The sequence below is a fragment of the Lissotriton helveticus genome, chromosome 1_1, assembly GCF_964261635.1.
Source record: "Lissotriton helveticus chromosome 1_1, aLisHel1.1, whole genome shotgun sequence".
Lineage (NCBI taxonomy): Eukaryota > Metazoa > Chordata > Amphibia > Caudata > Salamandridae > Lissotriton > Lissotriton helveticus.
In genome coordinates, this window is record NC_136057.1 from 326,116,318 (window position 1) to 326,138,144 (window position 21,827).

A 21,827-nucleotide genomic window follows, 5' to 3' on the forward strand; every position below is an offset into this window, starting at 1 on the left:
TGGACTTTCGGCAGAAGGAGCGTCTAGGACCTGCAGACTAGGACTGAATGTGGCTAATGGGCCAAGTTATGGTGGAAAAGAAAATGTACAGAAATTACTATCGGGCATTGTTTTTCCTTTAATTCTGCTGCCATTTGGAATCTCACTCACACAAAAACAATCTATGAAAGACCAGAAGATGCTCTGGAAGTTTTTAGCAACCTTTCTCTCCAATTGTTCTAAAGCAAAGAGTATCCAGTTGATGGATTCTCAGCAGTTTGAAACGGGATGCCTCATTCTAACTTGGATTATAGCAGGTGTAGGCATAAACAAAAGTCAAAAGATTCCGACAGGCAGGAGCCACATTTTTGCCACCAGTTCTGTGATTCTTTAATCTCTAATACCATTCTCTCTTTGTGATCAATGGCTATAAGATCAATACTCACAAAAAAATGGAACAAGAGGTCCTTCTTTGCTTCCTATATAGTCCATTGCATGCTGGAGGAGAAATTGAAGTTTGCTGTGGCATTTGGACATTTCTTGGACTGCCAAGTCTGAGTTAGTATTTAGGACTGATTCAGTGAGAAAAATATCATCCTTTTGGCTCACTACCCAGCTTTGGGCATAGGGACCTAGGGACCTCTGGATCCTTCAACCTGTACATCCATTCCTCCACTGTGCTTCTCCACCACCTCTCAATAAACATGTTATGGAGAATAATGGCTAGTATTTTTTTAAAGGCCAAAGTTTGGGAAACATGATAGTTTCGATGAGAATGAAGGTGACCTTCTTCCAGTCGATACTAGGGTGCTATGACCAGTGCGTTCCTGTAGGTCTTGGACAAGACTGAAGTGCCAAAATCTGCACATGACCGGGGAAATCTCTGAAGTTCCATTCTTCTCAAAAGGTTCAGAGGGTTGATATTTTACAGGCCCCAGATGAATTGATTTGTCCCACCATCAATCCTCTAAAGCAACCATTTGTGGCCGAGTCCATCTAACTGAGGTGGAAGACCTGCATCTTCGGATTATGTGCATTATGCTACAGGGGGCAAATCTCTTGGTATGGTTTGCAGAAAGATGTGCAGAACTCCAGATTGTGCCACATTTGGCACACATCGGAAGTAGGTGAGTAGGTGCAAGATATCGCCACTACTCCAAATTCAACAGGGGAGATTAATTTCCACTCCTTTTGCAAAGCTATGTATTGTACTATTTATACAGCACTTAATACTGCTGTCTGGGTTTGCAAAGCACTCTGATTTGCATCATGGAAGCTACGTTCTAGCAGGAAGGTGTACTGTTTGCTCCTTCTGGCCAGAACAAAAAATACAAGGAAAGAGACTTGGCTACAGAAGCAGCTAAACCATCATGCCATTTTACAGTCTAGTAAAGTCAGGTCCAATGCTCCAACACCCAGGACAATCGGGTGCCACAGCACCAGCCCACTCAGAATTAGGAGTGGAATTCCATTTGGTAATACTGCTTCACCTCACTTGTAATCAGGGCAAGATATCTTAAAGAGTTAAACACTGATGGCCAGGTCACAGGTTCAAATCACAACTCAGCCTTCCAAAATGCTAAAGGTTCCCGAAATGCGGCTCCACCCCCACTGATTTTTTCCACACGGTCTGGCTCTGCCCGGCGATACTGAGGTTCTGGAAGGGGGTAGAGGGGGAACTCACACAGGGCCTGGGGTGGGAGGTTCCCCATGACCCACTCCGGATGCTGGTGGGGATCTTTGACGTCCTGGATGGTTCCAGAATGGACAAGCGCCTCTTGGGGCCGGCGGTGGCTGTGGCCAAAAGAGACATAGCGATGCACTGGTCGGGTACTGCTGCACCTACCGTGAAGAGGTGGAGAAGGGGGGGCATACAGGAGGAGGCCCTGTTTGAGGCCAGAGGCTCCCCAGAATTATTCCACAAAATATGGGGGAAGTGGTTCAATATGTTGCCGCCATGATTCTAGTTGTATCGATTGTTTTATGCTCCGCTTTCATTGTAATACAGGATGAGTTGATGGACTGGAGTGGACCGTCCCTGCCTATGTGTTTTATTGAATCAGATCCGCTAAGTGTGTTGATTTATGAGCTGCAACCAATGAATTTGCTCCTGTTTTTTATATACTCAATAAAGTTGATTATCAAAAAAAAATGCTAAAGGTTAGTATATGGAACTGAACTGAGTAATATTAACACCCTGTTACTCACAAGCCTCCAAATGCACTGTAGAGAAAAAAAGTTCTTATTAACAAGGAAGCTATGATCACGGACACTCACCCCACAGTTATGAAGTCTGCTTTACTGATGGTCTCAGGTTCAATGCAAATCATCATTGAGTCTTCTGTACGCTGTGAGAGGTTTAAAAACACGATGAGGTCAACTAACACACAAAACCCATGCCTCAATTTTCTGGCGCACAGTTATGACTATCCATCAATAACCACTCCAAGTCGAATGTCATCAGAAAATTCCCACTCTGCCATGTCAGCTCACCCACTCTTTTGTCTGCTACACAGCATCACACAGGAAATGAGTGGAAGCTGGGAAAACACTGCCAGGATCCCGCCAAATCCAGTGAATGCCGCAGAAGAGAGAAGTACTGCCTGCTAAGCAGTGGTTCAGTCTCATCACATACCAGTTGGTATCCAGTCAGGGTGCAGTGTGCATTTGTCTGATAGCGCTATGTTTTTTTTATTGCAAAGATATTGAAAACCATCACAATTAACATAAAAGGAGCTGTACCAGTATCAAACAATATAAAAATCAAAAAAATATCAGTTTTCGTAAAAAGATCAAATCAACTTACAGATAAAACAGTCATCAATTATTAAAAGTTCATTTGCTGTCTTTTTCTTGGAGCTTTTGTTCAGCACATTTCAGGGATTTTACCAACCTGGAGTTTAAATGTGGGAATTTGCCATCAGGCAGTAACTATGTGCTTGAAGCATGTCTGAATTTGTAACAAATAGAGGGGAATAAGGATACGGATAAGGCTACTACCTTCCTTCAAAAGTGCAGGGCAAGTACATACAATGTGCTATATGGATGCACACTTATAATCACAGAGCCTGGAACACATTAACTCAAAAGGAATGGGCCACAGTGGAGGTTGGATTGTGTTAAAAAAAAAGCTCCAAACCAGTAATGTATTAAGTTTTATAGCGAGAGAAAACTATTTGCCAAAATAAGCTTGTCTGCGCTCAGAAACATATGTATTTATGATCATCCATGTGTGGGATCTTAGAAATTAAGAAAGTTCTCTCCTAAGATAAATAATGAGCTTGACACAAGTGTAGGGGTTCAAAAGGAAGACCCATGAGTTATGCGAGGACCACATTTGGTTCCAGACAGGGGCTGGAGATGTCTTTGGACCTTCCATAATAGCCATAATGACTGATATTTTGAACATGGAAGAGTGCACAATGTATTGAAGGGAAGCATATAGAAGTGTAGGCAAGACACCTTGATCTATACATGTGGGAGTTAAGATTGGCCCACATAAAATGCACATAAACCTTAAGACATTCTAAGTGTTTGAAGATGCAGCAAGTACAGTTTCCAGTTACTGTCATGGCAGGCTTGAGTAGAGGAATTTCTGGTTTCCGTCAAGATAACCATGAATTCCCCATGTAAATTGAGGTGGCCAAACTTTAGGTACACAGGTCCCAGATTGCAAGGTTCAGCTATTTGGGGTCTGGGTGTTTGAGTTGACCCTTATGTGGAATGAGAAGATCTGGCATGTATGAAAACTTTGTGCGAAAACTGATTGGCATCTGTAGAAGCATTGAGTACCATGCCTATCACGCCAAGGGCAATCTGGCGTCCTTAGGATAAGAATCACTGACACTTACCTCAGCAAATATGGGATGAGGGGAAGAGGTGGAAAAGAGTAGGTCAATATCCCTGACCAGTTCATCCATTGTGCTTTACCCATGCACTTGTGTGTACCTGGTAGCAAAGTTTTGGCATTTTACATTTTTTGAAGTGGCTCAAAGGTTTACTGTTGGCGCACTGAACTGCTAAAAATACCTGCGTAGGACGGGCAATTGGAGTTCTCACTCATGGACTTGTGTTCTGCTAAGCTCGCCCGCAAAGTTGTTATGAAACAGGTGAATGTGGTTTTGGACTGCCAATTGTCAAATCTCTTCCTCTGGATGTAGAACATGGCTGACACATTGTCTATTATTATGATTGTTATTTTCCCCCGGCAAAACTAGGAGGAACACTTTGAGGACTAGTCTTATTGCTTGCAACTCCAGATAGTTTGTTTGGTGTCCCTGGTGTGGCAGCGGGGTCCAGGTGACATGGACAGTTACCTCGCGAAGGTGAGCTTTCTCACACCATGTGGTGGTGATGGCCACATGTGATAGATAGTTTCGAAAGGGCCAGTCGAGCAACAGGTTGTTGCTGTTCTACCAAAGCAGGGAGTGCTGAACACTGACTGTTGCCAACCATATATTCTGCCAATGTCCCTCTGCTCGTGCCCACTGCCTTGATAACCATTCTGGCTGCGAATGCATGTGCAACCTGCCGTATGGTACAACTGTTATGCAGGAAGCCATTATTCACCCAACAGATTCATGACAGCGCGAACAGTAATTGAACGCTGTGTTCAAAAAATAAGCAGCAGCTGTTGAAATGCCATTACCCTCTGATGGCTGGGACATGCTTTGCCTGTTATTCAATTTAGGATTAAGCCTAGAAAGGGTTGTATTTGCCGTGGCTATGAAAAAGAGGCATTGCTGTAGGAGTGTGGGCGAGGCATTGTCATTTGCTGCTGCCCTTGATCAGCCAGTCGTCGAAGTATGGGAAGATGGGTATCGCATTTCCGAGCAACTTCGCATATATGCATTTTATAAAACACCCTTGGTGCTGCAGTGACTCCGAAGGGTTACACCCTGAACTATTAGCGTTATCCACTTACAATGAACAGAAGGTACTGGTGGTGCACTTGGTGAATGGGGATGTGAAGGTATGTCTCTTTCAGATCCACGCCAACATGAAGTCGCCTTGGTATAGCAGTGGGATGACATCATGCTGATTGACCATGTGAAAGTGTGAGCTTGTGCAATAGCTGGAGGTCGAGAATTGGTTGAAGGGAATCATCCTTTTTGGAAATTAAAAAGTAAAGGCAATACACCCCTGTGCCATGTCTATTTGGAGGTACTGGTTCTATTGTACCCTTTTTGGAGAAGCACCTAAGCCTCTTCTTGCAGAAGGTGGTCTGAACTTACAATATGGTGATGGGGTGGGATGTTTGGAGGGGTTGTGTGGAATTTGAGGTAGTACCCTTCTCTCACAACGGAGAGGACCGATCCACTGATTCACTTTGACCATCGTGATGCTTTAGCACTGTGGTAGGAAGTGCCTCTCTCTTCCCCAGACATGTGTAATGTGGTTGGGGGATGACGAAAGAAGGAAAAGGAGTCACTGCTTTGTAGCAAAGTGGCCCCTGCAGAGCCACTGCTGCCTATTCCACACCCATTCCCTTTACAGTCCCCTCTATGGAAAGTCTTATGGTCCTGGGAGGTCCTGAAAAGACTGCTGGTATTGTTGTAACGGGGTGTCTGGCCTAAACTCCTTGTTTGCGACTTCCACTAATTTAATGCTTATGAAAAGCAGATTTGGGACTGGGGCATTGTAGCGTGCCCTTAGGCTTGGCAATGTCCGTGTCCTTTTTTATTTTTTTGAGCATCTGCTCCACCTGAGGGCCGAACAATACTCTCTTTCAAAAGAGATGTTTGATAGGTGCTGTTGGCCTAAACCCTGACACCTTAAGTCAGGTATGCTCCTGGAGGAGGATGCTTGAACTGATACCTCTATCAGTTGTGTATGCAGGGTCAAGGGCCCATCTAATATTAGCATTGCTAATAGTCTAGCAATCACCACCCATCTCCTATCCCCTCTTTTGATGGGCATCTGTTAGGTGGTTTACCAGCTCCTCCATCTCCTCTCAGTGGTAGAGCCTGTGTTCTATTTGAGACCAGAAAGTTGAACTTGTCTTCTATAGTATGTAGTTTTAAGTGGTGGTATTGTGCTCACCTTTGAATTACAATTAAGAAGGAAAACAACGGCTCCTGTGGGAGAATACAAAAAGACTCTTGATAGAAATAACACACAATGGCAATATGGGGGGGGGTGGACTGGGGGTCAAAAAAAGAAGCTGTCTACACACGTATCTGGTCTTATATTTCATTGCATTGTTTATATAGACATAAGGAAAACTTAATACAATATACATACAAAAATATACACAAAATTAACAGGTGTTTTAGTGTCCCAGTGAAATCATAGAACCTACGCTACTCTAGTGACATTACAGTGACATATTTATTTTGAAAGTTTTATAGAGCGCGGACAAGACCCTTGCGGGTATCAGAGCGCTTTACAACAAGCGTGTATAGTCAAGACATAAATAGAACTAAAAGGACTGTCAGAATAACATCAAAAAGCTTAATAAAATAAACGTGCAAGAAGTAAAACAAGGCCATAGAGCAAGGTGGCACAGAAAATCCTAGATAAAAAGGCAAAATCAGATAAGGTGCAGAAACTGGCTCGGTGTTGAGGGATGATGGGAATACATTGAACATGAGAACATCAAAATATATGGACCAAAGTTTTGCATATAACAAGCCAGGCATTAGATTGGTAGGTAGAAAGGGTGGAATAGGGGTTCTTCAACAGTCATGTGAGGCAATGTTTACGTAAATTTCGCCATAAGGATGCCTTTTACTTCCAGTTTGAATGAGGATGAGGAGGGGTTAAGTCTTATTTGTGGTGGTAGGGCATTCCAAATCCTGGGTGCCATTCCTGAAAAGAGGAATTATAGTTTTTTTCCTTAATGAATTTTTGTGGTTTTCCGAACTTCTTGTTGATCTTGATCCTCCTGATATTGTGAGTTTTTGTGTGAGATAGCTGGGTGCACTATGATGTAGGGCCTTGTGCGTCATGCAAGCTATTTTCAGGTGGATTCTGGCTTCAAATGGCAGCCAGTTAAGAGACTTTAGATCAGGGGAGATGTGGGCCCTTTTTTTCGAGCCAGTGATGAGTCTCGCTGCTGCATTGGTGGATGCTCTTAGAGGAGCTGTGGTGGTTTTAGGGAGACCACATAATGCAACACTTTCATAGTCCAGCCGCGGTAGAACTAGAGCCTGAACCGCTAACTTGAAGTCATTGGGAGGTAGGAAGGGCTTCAGTTTCCTTAGTGTATTGATCTGAAAGTTTGCTCCCTTCGTTGCATTACTAATATGCTTCTGCATATTGAGGTTGCAGTCCAGAATTGTACAAAGTGATTTCGCCGAGTCAACAATGGTTGGTTGAACATCGAGTGCTGTAAGGTGTTTTATCAGATTGTGCATAGTGGGGACTTTGGCGGGTGGGGCGATAAGGAGGAATTCCGTTTTTAAAGCATTCAGTTTGAGGTAATTCACTGCCAGCCATGTTTGGGTGGTCTTAAGTGTTGTTGAGCAGTCTAATGTCATCCAAGGTGTTGATCTTGAGGTAGAGTTGGGTATCGTCTGCATACATGTGGAATTGCACGTTGGAAGTTTGTAGCAAATCGGAGACTGGTTCCATGAAGAGATTGACGAGAGTAGGGGATAATGAGGAGCCTTGTGGGACTCCTAGCGTAACAGGCATTGGTTTGGACAGTGTGTTGTTGACCTTAAATTTTTGAGTCCGGTTATGCAGAAAAGAGGTAAACCAGTCCAGCACTGGTCCTGAGAGACCCATTCTGTGTTTCAACAGATCTATCAGGTGTTCGTGTTTGACCGTGTCGAATGCTGAGGAGAGGTCTAGTAGGATGAGGAGGCATGCTTCGTTATGATCGAGTAGTTGAAGTGCATCATCAATGATGGGTGTCATGGCAGATTCTGTACTGTGATTTGCGCGGAAGCCGGATTGGTGCTTATTTAGCAGCTTGAAGTGATCAATATGTTTAGTCAATTGGTGGTGAACACATTTTTCCAGAAGTTTAGCCAGAGTGGGAATATTGGATATTGGGCGGTAGTTGTTGAGGTCTGTGGGGTCAGGTGTCGGTTTCTTGAAGATGGGAGACACTTGTGCTACCTTCAGGGAGTCGGGGATGCAGCCTTGTTGAAGTGAGCTGTTGATGATCTTGGTCCATATGGGTAGTAGTGAAGGGGTAAGATCTTTGACCGCATTTGCGGGGAGTGGGTCAGTTAGGTGGTTGGAAGGCGTTAGGGCACTGAGAAATTTGCCTATTGCTTCTTCAGAATAGGGGTGGAAGTAAGACCATGTTGCGTTGTTTTTCAAGGTAAACTTTGAAGTGATTTGTTGAGAGGCGTTTGGGTGCAAGGGGGGCGCTTTGGTGAGGGGGTCAGAATGAGAAGTTAGATCCTTGAGGAGATCTTTCTTGATGTTTTCCGTCTTTAGGTTAAAGTGGTTAGAAAAGTCATCACAAGATGGTTGTGGGCGAGTTAGTTCAGGTGGCCGTTGGGGTTGGTCCTTAGATTGCGTTTTAATTAATTCAAAAAGTTTTTGGGGTCGATTTCTTGATTGGTTAAGTTGTTGGGTAAAGAAGTCTGCTTTAGTGCGTTTGACCTTGCGAAAGTAAGCATTTCTCTTTCTTTTTAGAGTCAGGAGTAGCTCGGCGGATGGTGTTGATCTCCAGTTGCGTTCAGCAGTTCTGAGAGAGCGTCTGTCCTCGTTAAGTAGACCGTTGAACCAGGGTTTAGAGTCTTTCCTGGAGACTCTCTTTAGTTGCAGGGGTGCAAGTTCGTTAATTATTGAGGTCATGGAGTTTAGGTAGTGGTTGGTGAGGTCAGTTACGTTGGAAACACCAACAGGGGGAAGAAGTAAATTCTTGCTTGAGGCGGGTAAGGTATTTGTGTTGAGCTTTTTCCAGTGCCTTTTCAATACCTTAGGCTTTGTGGATTGAGCAGAGGTCAGCTTGATTGTTTCATTGATGAAAAAGGTGATGATGTGATGGTCAGACCAGTCACAGGGGAGGATCGATTCTAGATGGGTGGAATCAGTTTTTAGCGATTATTAAGTCCAGGATTGCGCCTTTGTCGTGTGTCGGGCTGTTGCACAATTGGTCTAAGGCGTTGAGGAAGTCTTTGAAGCTGTTGACCACTGTGTCGTTAGGATCGTTCCAAAAAAGACGGTTTCTATTTTTCATCTGTTTCATCAAGAAGAGGCGACCACGTAGTGTATGTACAATTTGGTCATCAACAATTTAGACAATAGGAAACTGTTTGTGGTCTGCCTCTTTGTACTGTCGACGGCGTTTCGACCCTTTGGAGATGTAGGGTCTCCTCAGGACTGAACAGTGTGGGGACACCTGTGGGAAATAATGGGGGGTAGAGGGGTTATATTAGCTAAGGGCCATCTGGTTTACATGTTTCTAGTAGAGAAGAGAAGCTGTTTGGTCAGAAGGCATTAAGTGTGTAAATACCTGAAGAGGGCCTGCACTGCTAGTGAGAGAAGTGGTGGCACCGTGATATTTTGGTGAAAAATAAAAGACTCACAGGGGTCCCAGCCGCGAGCTGTGGAATGATGAAAAAAATGAACAGTTTAGGATTCACAATACGGGCAGAAATAAGGTGTATGTAAGACGACCACGTCCTAGTACAAGCACTTACCCCAGGTGAAGGTGAAGTAAGCAGGTATTTGTGCTGATAGAGCCGGCCCCAAGGCTCTGTTGTATCAATGTAACAGTGGTTCAGGAGATGCGGGGGACTGCAAGGAAATTATGTATAAAGAGGATTGGTCTCGGCACGGGATGGTGCGCTGGGAAATACGAGGAAACCTGCAATGTAATTCTTACCAGAAAACGCACATTGGCGCTTTAAGTGCGTGAGAGCGGTGGTCGGATTTGCCGGATGAATCCTTCTCCTTTGGATAAGGACTTTCGCGGATGTACCAGACGCTACAAGAGGGGGAATACTGAGTGCGTTTCAGTCTCAACTCACAGAGTTGTTGGATTATAACAGCGGGTGACATGCTTGCATACCTGTGATAGGCGTGGTAGCAATGCGGGCTCTCTACACGCTCCATCTGTGATACATCTTCTCCTGAGGTTCGATGACAAACTGTGTTTTAAACCGCGCGGTATTTGTACTGGGGGTCAACGTGGCCGTTTTAAGACTTTAATGTAGAGGGAAGAGCTCGGATGAGCTCCATGACTCTGTGGTCTATTGTGTGCCGGGGATAGAAATGGACAACAGACTAGTCTTGTCATGAATGTAGTCATGTACTGTGCCCTATTCATTATCATGGAGCAATGTAATACGTATTTTGTGAAACCTGAAAATACAAGCTGCAATAAAGTTCTTTGCTGATGACAATGACCGTGGGCTAAAACTAGAGTATAGTGATCCGGTGTGAATTGTACAAATACGCTCGTATTTGCCATCCTGCAGTCTCGATGGGAACTGATGGAACCATGAAGCAAACACATTGTTGGATTGCGGCGAATAGTGTGCGAATGCACCTAGAATCGATTAACATTTTACACGTGGTTTCACAAGGAAGCTTATGCTAATGATGCAAAAGGTGTCACACATATGCATGCGTGATTGGTGGAATAATATCACAAAGAACACTGTAACAGAAAGGAATCTGGACACACGGGGATGAATAATTAGTATAACATACAGAAAATGTACCCTGATACAATGATGATTAAGAAATGAAACACATACTAGCTACTCCTAAGAAACGTAAATATAATGCTCATTTGGACAATGAAAAAAGGTTAGTCATTTGTGTGGACTGACACAAGGAAAGTAGTGTAGGCTGACTTACAGGCTAGTTATCTGAATATAGGCCAGATAGACTGATAATAGGAATACAATATATCTTTTGAGCATGTGTGTTCTATAATATTTCAAATGCACAAAGGTGTGATGGCATCTTGTGTAATGCAGTCTTGTCATCTCGAACCTAGGGAAGGCGTGTGTGCTCTACACCTTAATGTGTACAGAGGCGTGTGTCACAGTGATGTTGCAGATTTTGTCTGGCCCACCTAGTATATCCCAGTGTGTAGAACACTTGGTTCTACGGCTACATATGACAAATGACCAGGGTCTGGGGTGTTAAACACTTAATGTAGTAACAAATCCACGCCGTTCTTCTATCGAATTTAACTCCTCTGTGATTGAGTTGGTGCGTTCAATCCAACGACATTCCAGTTGTTGTAGGATTTGTGAAAAGTCTCCTCCTCTCGGAGGGACTTGGACCATATCGATGACCAGCCATCTAATCTCATCTGCTGTGTGCTGACCAGCAGGGCATTGGGAACAGACTTTCTGATCCTGCTGTGGTGCTGTCCAATGCGTGCCTTAATAGACTGTTGGGTTTGGCCTATGTACGGCAATCTACATGGACAAGTGATGCAGTATATCACATTTTTTGTGTTACAATTGGCAAAAAATTCCAAGTTCAGTTTGGCATTTCAATGCTCAAATGTCTTGGTGTTGGAAATGAAGGAGCATGCTACACAATTGCCGCACTTGTAATGGCCCTTGACCTCCGGGAGTCCCCATGTTGCCTACAGTGATCTGGTGGTTTGTGCTGGGACTTCTAAAGAGGATCTAATGAGATGATCCTTCACATTCCTGCCCCTTTTAAAAGCAAACATTGGGACCTCAATGCTTGGGTCTATATTCTTGATAATATGCCAGTTTTTTGTAATCAACTTGCGCAACTTGTTGGTGTGTATACCAAACATAATGACACAGATAAGTCTGCTTATTGTAGACTTCTCCTTGGGCGTTCGCAGTGTTTCTCTTTGGCAAAACCATACTCTTTTGAGGGAATTTTTTACTAGTTTGTTCGAATAGCCCCTGGATAGTAGTTTGTTCCTCAGTATGTTAGCCTCTCTCATATAATCAAACTTCTTGGTGCAATTGCGCCGCAGTCTCAAAAATTGACCATAAGGTAAGTTGTCTCTTAGCGCTCTTGGGTGGGGACTATAGTAAGTGTGTCGGGCTCAGTGGGTTTTCGATGTAAAGATCAATCAATCAATCAATCAATCAAGGCATTTATATAGCGCACTACTCACCCGGAGGGTCTCAAGGCGCTGGGGGGGAGGGGGTCCCCTACTGCTCGAACAGCCAGGTCTTGAGCTGCTTCCTGAAGGCAAGGTGGTCCTGGGTCAGGCGGAGGTGGGTCGGGAGGGAGTTCCAAGTCTTGGCGGCCAGGTAGGAGAAGGACCTTCCTCCTGTGGTGGCTCTTCGGATGCGGGGGACGGTGGCGAGGGCGTGGCTGGTCGATCGAAGCTGGCGTTTGGGAGCGTAGAAGTTGAGGCGGCTGTTGAGGTATCCTGGGCCTTGGTTGTGTAGGGCTTTGTGTGCGTGGGTGAGGAGCCGGAAGGTGATTCTTTTGTTGACCGGGAGCCAGTGCAGGTCTCTCAGGTGTCCGGAGATGTGGCTGCGGCGGGGGATGTTCAGGATGAGTCGTGCTGAGGTGTTCTGGATCCGCTGGAGTCTCTTCTGGAGTTTGGCGGTGGTTCCGGCGTAGAGGGAGTTGCCGTAGTCCAGACGGCTGGTGACAAGGGCCTGGGTGACCGTCTTCCTGGTCTCGGTGGGGATCCATCGGAAGATCTTACGTAGCATGCGCAGGATGTTGAAGCATGACGAGGAGACGGCGTTGACTTGTCTGGTCATGGAGAGGGAGGAGTCCAGGATGAAGCCCAGGTTGCGTGCGTGGTCTGTTGGTTTGGGTGCGCTGCCCAGGGCGGGGGGCCACCAGGAGTCGTCCCAGGCGGAGGGTGAGGATCCCAGGATGAGGACTTCCGTCTTGTCCGAGTTCAGTCTCAGGCGGCTGTTCGACATCCATTTGGCTACGTCTGTCATCCCTTCGTGCAGGTTGGCTTTGGCGGTGGCGGGGTCGTTGGTGAGGGAGAGGATCAGCTGGGTGTCGTCGGCGTAGGAGATGATGTTGAGGTTGTGCTGGCGTGCGATGGCTGCGAGGGGGCTCATGTAGACGTTGAAGAGTGTTGGGCTGAGCGAGGAGCCTTGAGGAACGCCGCAGATGACTTTGGTGGCCTCGGATCTGAATGGGGGAAGGCGGACTCTGTGTCCTTCCGGCGAGGAAGGAGATGATCCACTCCAGTGCCTTCTCCTGGATTCCGACGTTGCTGAGGCGCTGTACTAGGGTACGGTGGCAGACCGTGTCGAAGGCCGCGGAGAGGTCCATGAGGATGAGGGCCGCTGTTTCTCCGTTGTCGAGCAGGGCTCGGATGTCATCGGTAGCTGCGATCAGGGCGGTCTCGGTGCTGTGGTTGGCCCGGAAGCCAGACTGCGAGAGGTCGAGGGAGCCGTTCGTCTCGAGGAAGTGTATAGTCCACCTTCCTCGAATTGGATATTTAAGTCAAGGAAGGCTACAGTGGATTTTTGAATAGTAAAAGTAAAGGTGAGGTGTGATTGTACTGAGTTCAAGTACGTGACAAAGTTTCTGAATTCAGAATAACTTCCTGACCAGATAAGGAAGATATCGTCTATGTACCGCTTCCAGCTTGAGATACGGGGGCGGTGCATGTTGATGTTATTCAAGACATATCTGTGCTCCACATAGTCCATGTATATGTTAGCTAGATTGGGAGCAAAAATTGCTCCCATACTGGTACCAGAGCACTGCTGGTAATAACTGCCTTCTGATACAAAGTAGTTGTGTGTGAGAGCAATGTGCAGGAGTGCGACAATGAAAGAGGAGGGTTCTTGTATGGGCCTGGGTCTGGTGTCTAAGAGGTCTTTAATGACTTGTATGCATTCTCTTTGCGGTATGTTAGTGTACAAAGGTAATGTTGAGGGTGGCTAGCCTTTCGTCTTCTATGTTGTAAGGTCTTCCCTCTGGTAGGTTTATCATGTGCATTGAGTCACGGACATATGATTCTTGTAATGGAACAAAGTCCTTAATAAAGAAATCTATGTACTCTCCAATGGGTTCAAGAATGGAACCACAACCCAAGAGTATTGGGCGCCCCGGACGATTGGTGGTACTCTTGTGTATTTTTGGGATCGTGTACAAGACAGAGGTTCTTGGGTGATCAGCATTGAGGTACTCAAATTCCTTCTTGCTGACAAAGCCTAGATTTAATCCTTTGGTGGTGACACTGAGGATTTGTTCTCTAATGCTTCCTAGAGGGTTCATATTGAGTTTTTTGTAGTGCCTTTCTTCTCTTATCTGGCTCCTAATTTCAGTGTCAAAATCCTCTCAACTTTGTATGACAACCCCGCCGCCCTGGTCTAAAGGTTTGAGAATTATTGACTGGTCGTTTTTTAGATTATCCAGTGCTATGCGTTCTTCTATGCTGATATTGTATGGAATGTATTTGTGGTCATTTTTCATACCCTCAATACCCATCAGGACAAGTTTTTCAAATGTCAGCAGTTCGGGTGGCATCATGCCATTGGTAGGTTAAAAGGTTGATGGGAGTCTCAGACCTGTGACAGAGTCTTGTGTGTAATTCTCTTTGCCCATAAAGAATAGTTTCAGTCTTATCTTTCTGAAGAATTGGTACATTTCAGTTTTGAGATTAAAGAAATTTGAGGGTTCTGTGATGACAAAAGATAACCCTTTACTTAGGGGCGATATCTACGATGAGGATTAAACATGTTGGGACAGGTTAAATATGGGAATACTCTCTGTTCTATGGGGCCCTATACCCAATATGGCTGGGGACCCCATTGGAAATGTTTGTTCCGTGTCTGACGTTCCCCTGAATATTGATACCATGTTTTGGTTTTCCTCTTTCTCCTCGATCTAAAAAAGGCTGCCCAGAGTGACTGTCTTGGTGGCTGGGCCCTGGTTGGGCGTCTGAATCCCTAGAGCCCCCTGAGGACTCAGTAAAAGTGACAGGCTGGTTCCTCCTGAATCTACCCCAAGTGTTTTGTCTGTTCTGCACTCCTATAGTGTTGTAGTAGTCTTCTCTTAGGTAGGGGTACGCTTTTTCCTTTTTTCCACTGTAATGTCACTAGAGTAGCGTAGGTTCTATGATAATTTCAGTGGGACACTAAAACACCTGTTAATTTATGTGTATATTTTTGTATGTATATTGTATTAAGTTTTCCTTATGTCTACATAAACAATGCAATGAAATATCAGACCAGATACGTGTGTCGACAGCTTCTTTTTTTGACACCCAGTCCACCCCCCATATTGCCATTGTGCGTTATTTCTATCAAGAGTCTTTTTGTATTATCCCACAGGATCCATTGTTTTCCTTCTTAATCTCTACACCCAGGCTCCCAGTGAGTAGGGTTCCCTTGTTCCCCCTTCCACCACCTTTGAATTGTTGCATGATATACAGTAATATTATCTAGAAGGGATAGCACTGTTTGGCAGGATATGGCTCTAGATCTGGGTAGTATTGTGGGTCTACCACATTATCTTCCCATGGATCCTAATGGGCTTGTCAGAGGTGACCTGTGGATAGTAGACAGTCTGATGTTTGAGTCAGTGCCTTGTGGCACAGGTGGAGAAGTATGTAGTGGTGGTGGTAGGAGGTGTGGATGTTAATGGAGGGAATGGTTTAGGACTGGTGAGAGTTTTGAACTCTTTTGGGATTTAACAGTATAGAAGAGTAAAGTCCTCGTTTTACCTCAAAGTCAACCTGGAATTTTTTTGGATGAGTCCTGGGTCGAGAGGTTTGACAAGTATTCTGCACAGAGGAGGTCATCATAAATAAGAGAGAAATACAGCTACCTGGAACATTGGAATATCCAGGTTTTGAGCTTTATAAGCCAGTAGACCAGGTACAGAAACACCTAGTGCCCAGTTCCCCTCAAGAAGGCCGCCACCAGGGCATGCATTTTGTGACGACCCTGGGAGACAGGCGAAGCCCACAAGGAAGCTCTTTGAATTGGTAATGTCACCCTGCCACCTTGAACTGTAGAAATCCGACTTTACATGTATGAGGATATGGAAGTATGCACATAGTAGATCTAGTGATGTCATGGAATCCCCTGTGTTCACGAGTTGAAGGATCTCTTGTAAGGATAGTATCCTGAATGTTTGTTTCAGAGCTTCAAGTACATCACCTGTCCCCATTTTACTGATTTCTTTTTGATGAGGAAGAAGTTGGGAGTAGAAACCTGCATTGCGTTGAAACCACTGAACCTCCTCTATTGCACCCTGGAGAGGAGCAAACACATTTCCTGCTTCAGCAGAGGCAGATGACGATTGGTTGTTCTGCGAGTCTGAACAAATTCCAGGGTGTGACTGTGGTGCATTATGCCTAACACCCATTTGTCGGAGAAATGCTCTTCCTTTGACTGTAAAATTTGATCGAGGGATTTCCGAATTGATGTTGAGATGGGGCGGAGGTGACCAGTGCCTGGGAAGCATCACTTCTGCCTAGAGGTGTCCTGTGATTTTTCTCTAGCCGGAGGACGTCTTTCTGAGGGTTGCCATGCGTATGATGATGCTGCTGCTGTTCTGTATTGCTGTTGTGAGGAGTATTGTGAGTGATACTCTTGTTGAGGATATGGTTGGTACCCATTCTGTTGGTAAGGTATTCTGGACATAAATTGCCCTCTTTCTCTGCCTCCTCGAAAGGACGGGAAGAGTCTTTGATATAAATTGCCCAGTGATCGTGCAATATCCATGTCTGATTTGATGGACTGCAAAGCATTCATATTCTTTCTGAAAAGATTTTCGCCATTAAATGGCATGTCACGAATCTTTGCCTGCACTTCTGGGCAGAACAAAGTTGTCTTCAGCCAACCTTGGTGTCGTAGAACAGCGGCCCCTGCCATCTGACAGAATGCTGTTGAAGAGATATTCATGACAGCATCAATAATTTCTGAGGATGCCTTCTCACTCTCCATAAGAATCGCTTTTGCTTCCTTCTTTTTATCCTCTAGGAGATATTCCAGAAATGCCGACATATCAGACCAAATCTGGCGGTCATATCTTCCCAATATGGCCAGTGCATTGGATGGTCTTCTAGATGTTGCCGCCATAGCGGAGAGCATTTCCTGATATTGTCTAATCTTCTTACTACCTTATCCGTAGGGGAAGAGCAAGGCGTAGAAGAGTTCCTAGACCGCTGTTGGGCTGCTTGCATTATGATGGAGCCAGGGTGAAGCTGACTGATTAGACATGTCAGCGTGTTGTCTGGCACTTTAGACTTTTTGTCCAACTTAGGGACAACAGCAGCAACTGAAGCTGTGGTCTTTATCAGCTTCAACCCCTCCAGCTAAATATACTCCACTATGGGAATGGATCGTAATGAGCATTGAGCTGAATCCCTAAAGTCATAAAGGAAGAACTCGGTTTGTTTGACCGGGAAAGGTAAGTCAAAAACCTGGATAGCTCTTTCGAGGAGCTCGTGAAAACCTCCAATATCCGCTGGAGGTGAATCTGCCGGGGTTGGTGAAGGCGAAGCTATTGCACCATATAATCATCCCATTTCAGATGATAATCTGCTGGCTCAGAAGGAATCTCACCTTCCTCTAGTTGCTGATCCCATCACTATCCACAAAAGATTCCTGTATAGTAATGGGAGGGATTGTACTATCTTTGGTGGTTCAGAGCAGGTCGAAATATGCTGTGCAGGGACATTCTCTTTTGGAAAAGTTTTCTAATAATCATTCAACATAAGGAAAAGAACAATGACCAGAGATATCGGGACAGTAACTGTGCCCCCTTTCCCATAATGCTGGTCTTCCTCCAGGTCATCGTATGAGCAAGGTTCCTGAAAAGTGTCATAACCCTGAACAGACAGCTGACGCCTGTCCCGAAAAAATAATTCACCTTTTAGGTATATGGAAGTGTCCTGATGAACATCCTCTTCATCAGTGTACTGGCATTTTACATAAGGTTGTTATAGGGCTGTTAGCTGGGCAAAATAGACCCTCATCACCTTACTCTTGAATTTCCAGAAGGTGACCCCTTGTAGAGATCAAGTGTGGAAGTGCCATCAAAACAGTCTATTTTATGGCTGTTGACAGGTTCGTCTTGCCCCGATATAAGTTTATTCGACTGGAGCACCTGAGATGGGGCGGAATAAGCAGACAGTGCTGCTGTTGATATTCGTGCAGGCGACGCCACGGTCATCATCGGAATAGATGGAGATGGGTGAGCTGACACTTTCCTCATTGTCGATTCTTCGTTGTCGAAATGATCTTCATCAACTGACCTATTTTCTTCACAGAGGGTTCTTTAAAATGTGTTACATGAACTGAGGAAAGTGAAGAAAGCCTTTCTGTGAGATGGTGAAGGCTCAGCAGGTTTCTTACTGACAGCCCTCTCAGTACTGCTACCCCTGCTATGGGATTTTGCCCTCTTGGAGTCCTTATCAGATGAGGAGGATCCCTCATTTTTGCACTTCATTGAGAAAGAGTGTCCCCTTTCCTCATCCTCAGAATCAGATTGAGCTTTCTTTTGGAGCTAGAGAAGGAGCCTAGCCTCCCAGTCTTTTAGGGATTTGGCAGAGAAAGCGTGACAATGCTTGCACTCCTTTGATTTATGGTGAGGGTAAAGGCAGTAGAGATATTCCTTGTTGGGGTCCTTACAAAAACGTCTTCACTTCCAACAGGATTTACAAGGCCTGAACAGTCTTTTTTTAGAACCCTCTCACACGATGAAAACTGGGAACTAATCCCCAAGACTGTACCTCAGATGCTGCTTGAAGGTCAAGGAATAGTTTGAAGAGTTGAGAGGTCAAAGTTGACAAGAATAACACAGTGACAGAGCAGAGCTCCAGGAGACTTCCTAACACATGACCTGGGGTAAGAAATGTGAGGTATGGTGGCTCTGCTGGGGATGAATGTTTCATGGTCTCTACTTTGATTGGTTAAAATTTGGATGCATTAAAACAATGTGAATTGGCCAGCAATGTCCATTGTTCCCAGTGTGATTACTAATGCTTAGGTGTTAGTACTGTTACTGGGGGACTCCCACCATGACGATGTTGAAGATTCATGCATGTGAATCTATGAAAGATACAATACTGGAGAAATGGTACCTACGGAAGTTTTGGATATAATGCGAGATGAGGTGCTTAGTCCTCGGGAAGTCCCGATCATCTTACTGTCTGACTGTGAAAATGTTATAAAATTCATAGCACTGCAATCCTTAGGGTAGTGTGTTGGCTTGGTATGTGCCAGCTTCTTAGGCCCGCCTTACGACTAAGGTAGTTTCAATAGTTGGGAATCAACCCTTTCCCAAAAACAAGGTAATGCAAACACTGCAGGGTTTAGTGTTTCAGATGTATGAAATTCTAATGGTATTCTGAGTGCCAATACTTCGAACAAGAAATTACTGTTGAGATAAGAGTTTGCCACCATTTTCTGCAGGTTTTCTACTTGTTCTCAGCCTTTTTCCTGGATAAATTCAGTCTGCTTTTCACTCTGGAAATGTGTCTGAGAACGTGTAATTCCAGTTTAGGCAGTAACCCCTTTTTGCCCTGATCAGGATTTCCAGCCCACTTGTAATAAGGGCATGAATGTGGGACTATAGGATATGATCAGTGCAGGAGAAAGGGACACATGACCTGAAACTTTTTGAGTAGACTGCAGAAGTGAAACTTGAAAACAACCATTGATAGTGGGACTTGTACTACGGATGGGTACAGAATAGTTCTAACTCATCCATTTACTGTGCTTCCTTACCAGGAGGTCAAGCTTTTGATTCTGGGTTGTGATGGATAGCTCAATGGGTGACAACTGTGCTTCCTCCCACGGCTCAGGAACAATTTCAGGGACCACCTCTGCAAAGTAACAAAGATAAGACAGTCCAAGTGAGCTCTAAAGCCAAGGTGAAAATGCATCTCAGGTAAGACAAAGCATCCATAATTAGGTGATGGTGGTGCTAAATAACTACCAATAGCATTAGAAAATTCGGTAAATGCACTAACTTATGTGTATGTATTCTAATGCAACTGTACATATTATTCATGCAAACTTGGAAAGTACTGACAATGCCAACCATATTGACTTTTGTACGATGAAGAGGTGTACTCAAGCTTAAAAATTAACCACAGTGAACAGGTATTGTATGGGCATCAAGAGTGCAAACTTTGCTCGCTTACATTGAACAGTCACTATATGGTCTTCATCAAAAGCTTCTCTTGCAAACAAAGAACAGGTAGAGTACCAGCATCAGCAATGTACGCTTCTCTTGCACAGACAGTAGAGTATGGACATTACCAGTTATAAATCACCATCCCAACAGCCACCTACCCCCACACACAGATAATACACTTAACCACCGTTATTTAAAATATATCTCTTTTATTGTTGGGGGACCCTGGAGATGGTTAAAAACGAAAGCTGGCATGTTTTCGGAAAACAGTATTTCATACATTCAAAATTACTTGTTTACATGTTTTTGCCGTGTCTATTTACTTACATGGGCAATCAGCCTTCTTCCACGGCTCTTGCGATCCCTACCTTAACTGGAAAGATTCTCATGCAATGTACTAGAGGCATAAGGCTCTCATACCAGTTTTTGTTGGAAAAATGGATTACCTATGACATAAAATATAAAGAAACTTCTTTTGTTGAAACCTTCAATTTATAGAAGAACAACAACAAATACACCCTAACGTGATCACTACAAAAACATACTACGTGAAATACCCTACTGTGGAATGTGTCCATTGCACATTTCTAAACTTAGCAGATGTGATAAGTCTGTGTGATCTTGCTTAAAATTTCCTAACTTACCCTTCCTTGGGATTGATCTCACTTCATCGGCTGGGAGAATGGGCACCTCCCTGTAGTCACATACTTGCAGAGTTAGATAATTAGTCCATGTTAGTGTTGTTAGATTTAATTAGAGAAGACATTAGCTCATAGTCTGTTGCATACCTCCCTACGGCCAGACACTTGTAGAGGTGTGCCATGCAGGGTTATTCTCGTCGTTAAGTTTTAATAAAACTAGTAATTTGCTCATACTTTGAGGCGTACTATGTTGGGCATGTTCAAAACATGTATTAACATAAAATGTGACACACAAGCATGCAAAGCAAGCAACACATTGGGGAATTTCTTAGTTTTAAGTTTTTTTTGTTAGAATAGCATTTAAAGTTTTTTCAAAAGATAAGACGCCTTGAGTTATCCAAACAAACAATATCCGTACCACATCTTTACTTGCACAGTTTTTTAATCCAGATGTACAGTGTGCCAAGCATTTTTTTAATCATCCGATATCGGATGCATACATACCGTCTTGGTCATGTAAAAAACATGACATCAATCTTTGCCAGCCAAACCTATATCGTAGAGTATTTTGCCCAATAATAAAGTATGTGAAGCTGCAATAAACAAAACGTAACATAGTGGCATTTTTTTTTACAGTTTTTTATAGTGTGAACTCGACCCAAAGATCTTGGAGTGCTTTACATGAACGTCCAGTTGCATTAATGCATTACTCATTTTTTTAGGTTATTTGCCCAGAATCACAGGATGTTGTGCCAACGTCGAAACTTGAACCTGGATCCCCGGTTCTAAAGTAGGCAGCTCTGTCCGTAGCGCCACATCCTCTCTCCTATGCATGACATATACACATCATGGTGCTCAATAGATTTCAAAGTCTTTATGTCCAATGATATATTGTGTCAAGCAATAATTCAGGTATCCGATAATGTGGTCTTTGTAAGCCCCCTTTGGCCAGCTTGAATTTGATACTCTATTGGTTTCTGTTTGAATACAAAATTTTCTTTCATACATGTAGAAGTATACCACCATTCACCCTGTGATAGTCTCAATTTTTTTTCTGGGCCGATGCGACTGACTTGTTCCATGGACATCGGTTCACCAAAATGCTAGGCGTAGCAGAACTAACATCATATGCCTTTTGACTTTCTAAATGACACCACCGGAAGTGACTTCATATGACAGTTGACCTTGATAACATCACAGAAAGTGAGGCTG

The 21,827-nt window shown here is 44.2% G+C and overlaps 1 protein-coding gene across 1 annotated transcript in view; it reads right to left on the reverse strand.

The window, feature by feature from the left end:
- Window positions 1–21,827, reverse strand: part of AGK (acylglycerol kinase) — a 338,473-nt gene that overhangs the window by 65,831 nt on the left and 250,815 nt on the right. The window contains exons 12-13 of the mRNA XM_078671853.1: window positions 19,563–19,660; window positions 2,257–2,327 (exon numbers count right to left, since the gene is read on the reverse strand). Of these exons, the coding sequence (XP_078527979.1) occupies window positions 2,257–2,327; window positions 19,563–19,660 (169 nt within the window). The remainder of the gene's footprint in view (window positions 1–2,256; window positions 2,328–19,562; window positions 19,661–21,827) is intronic.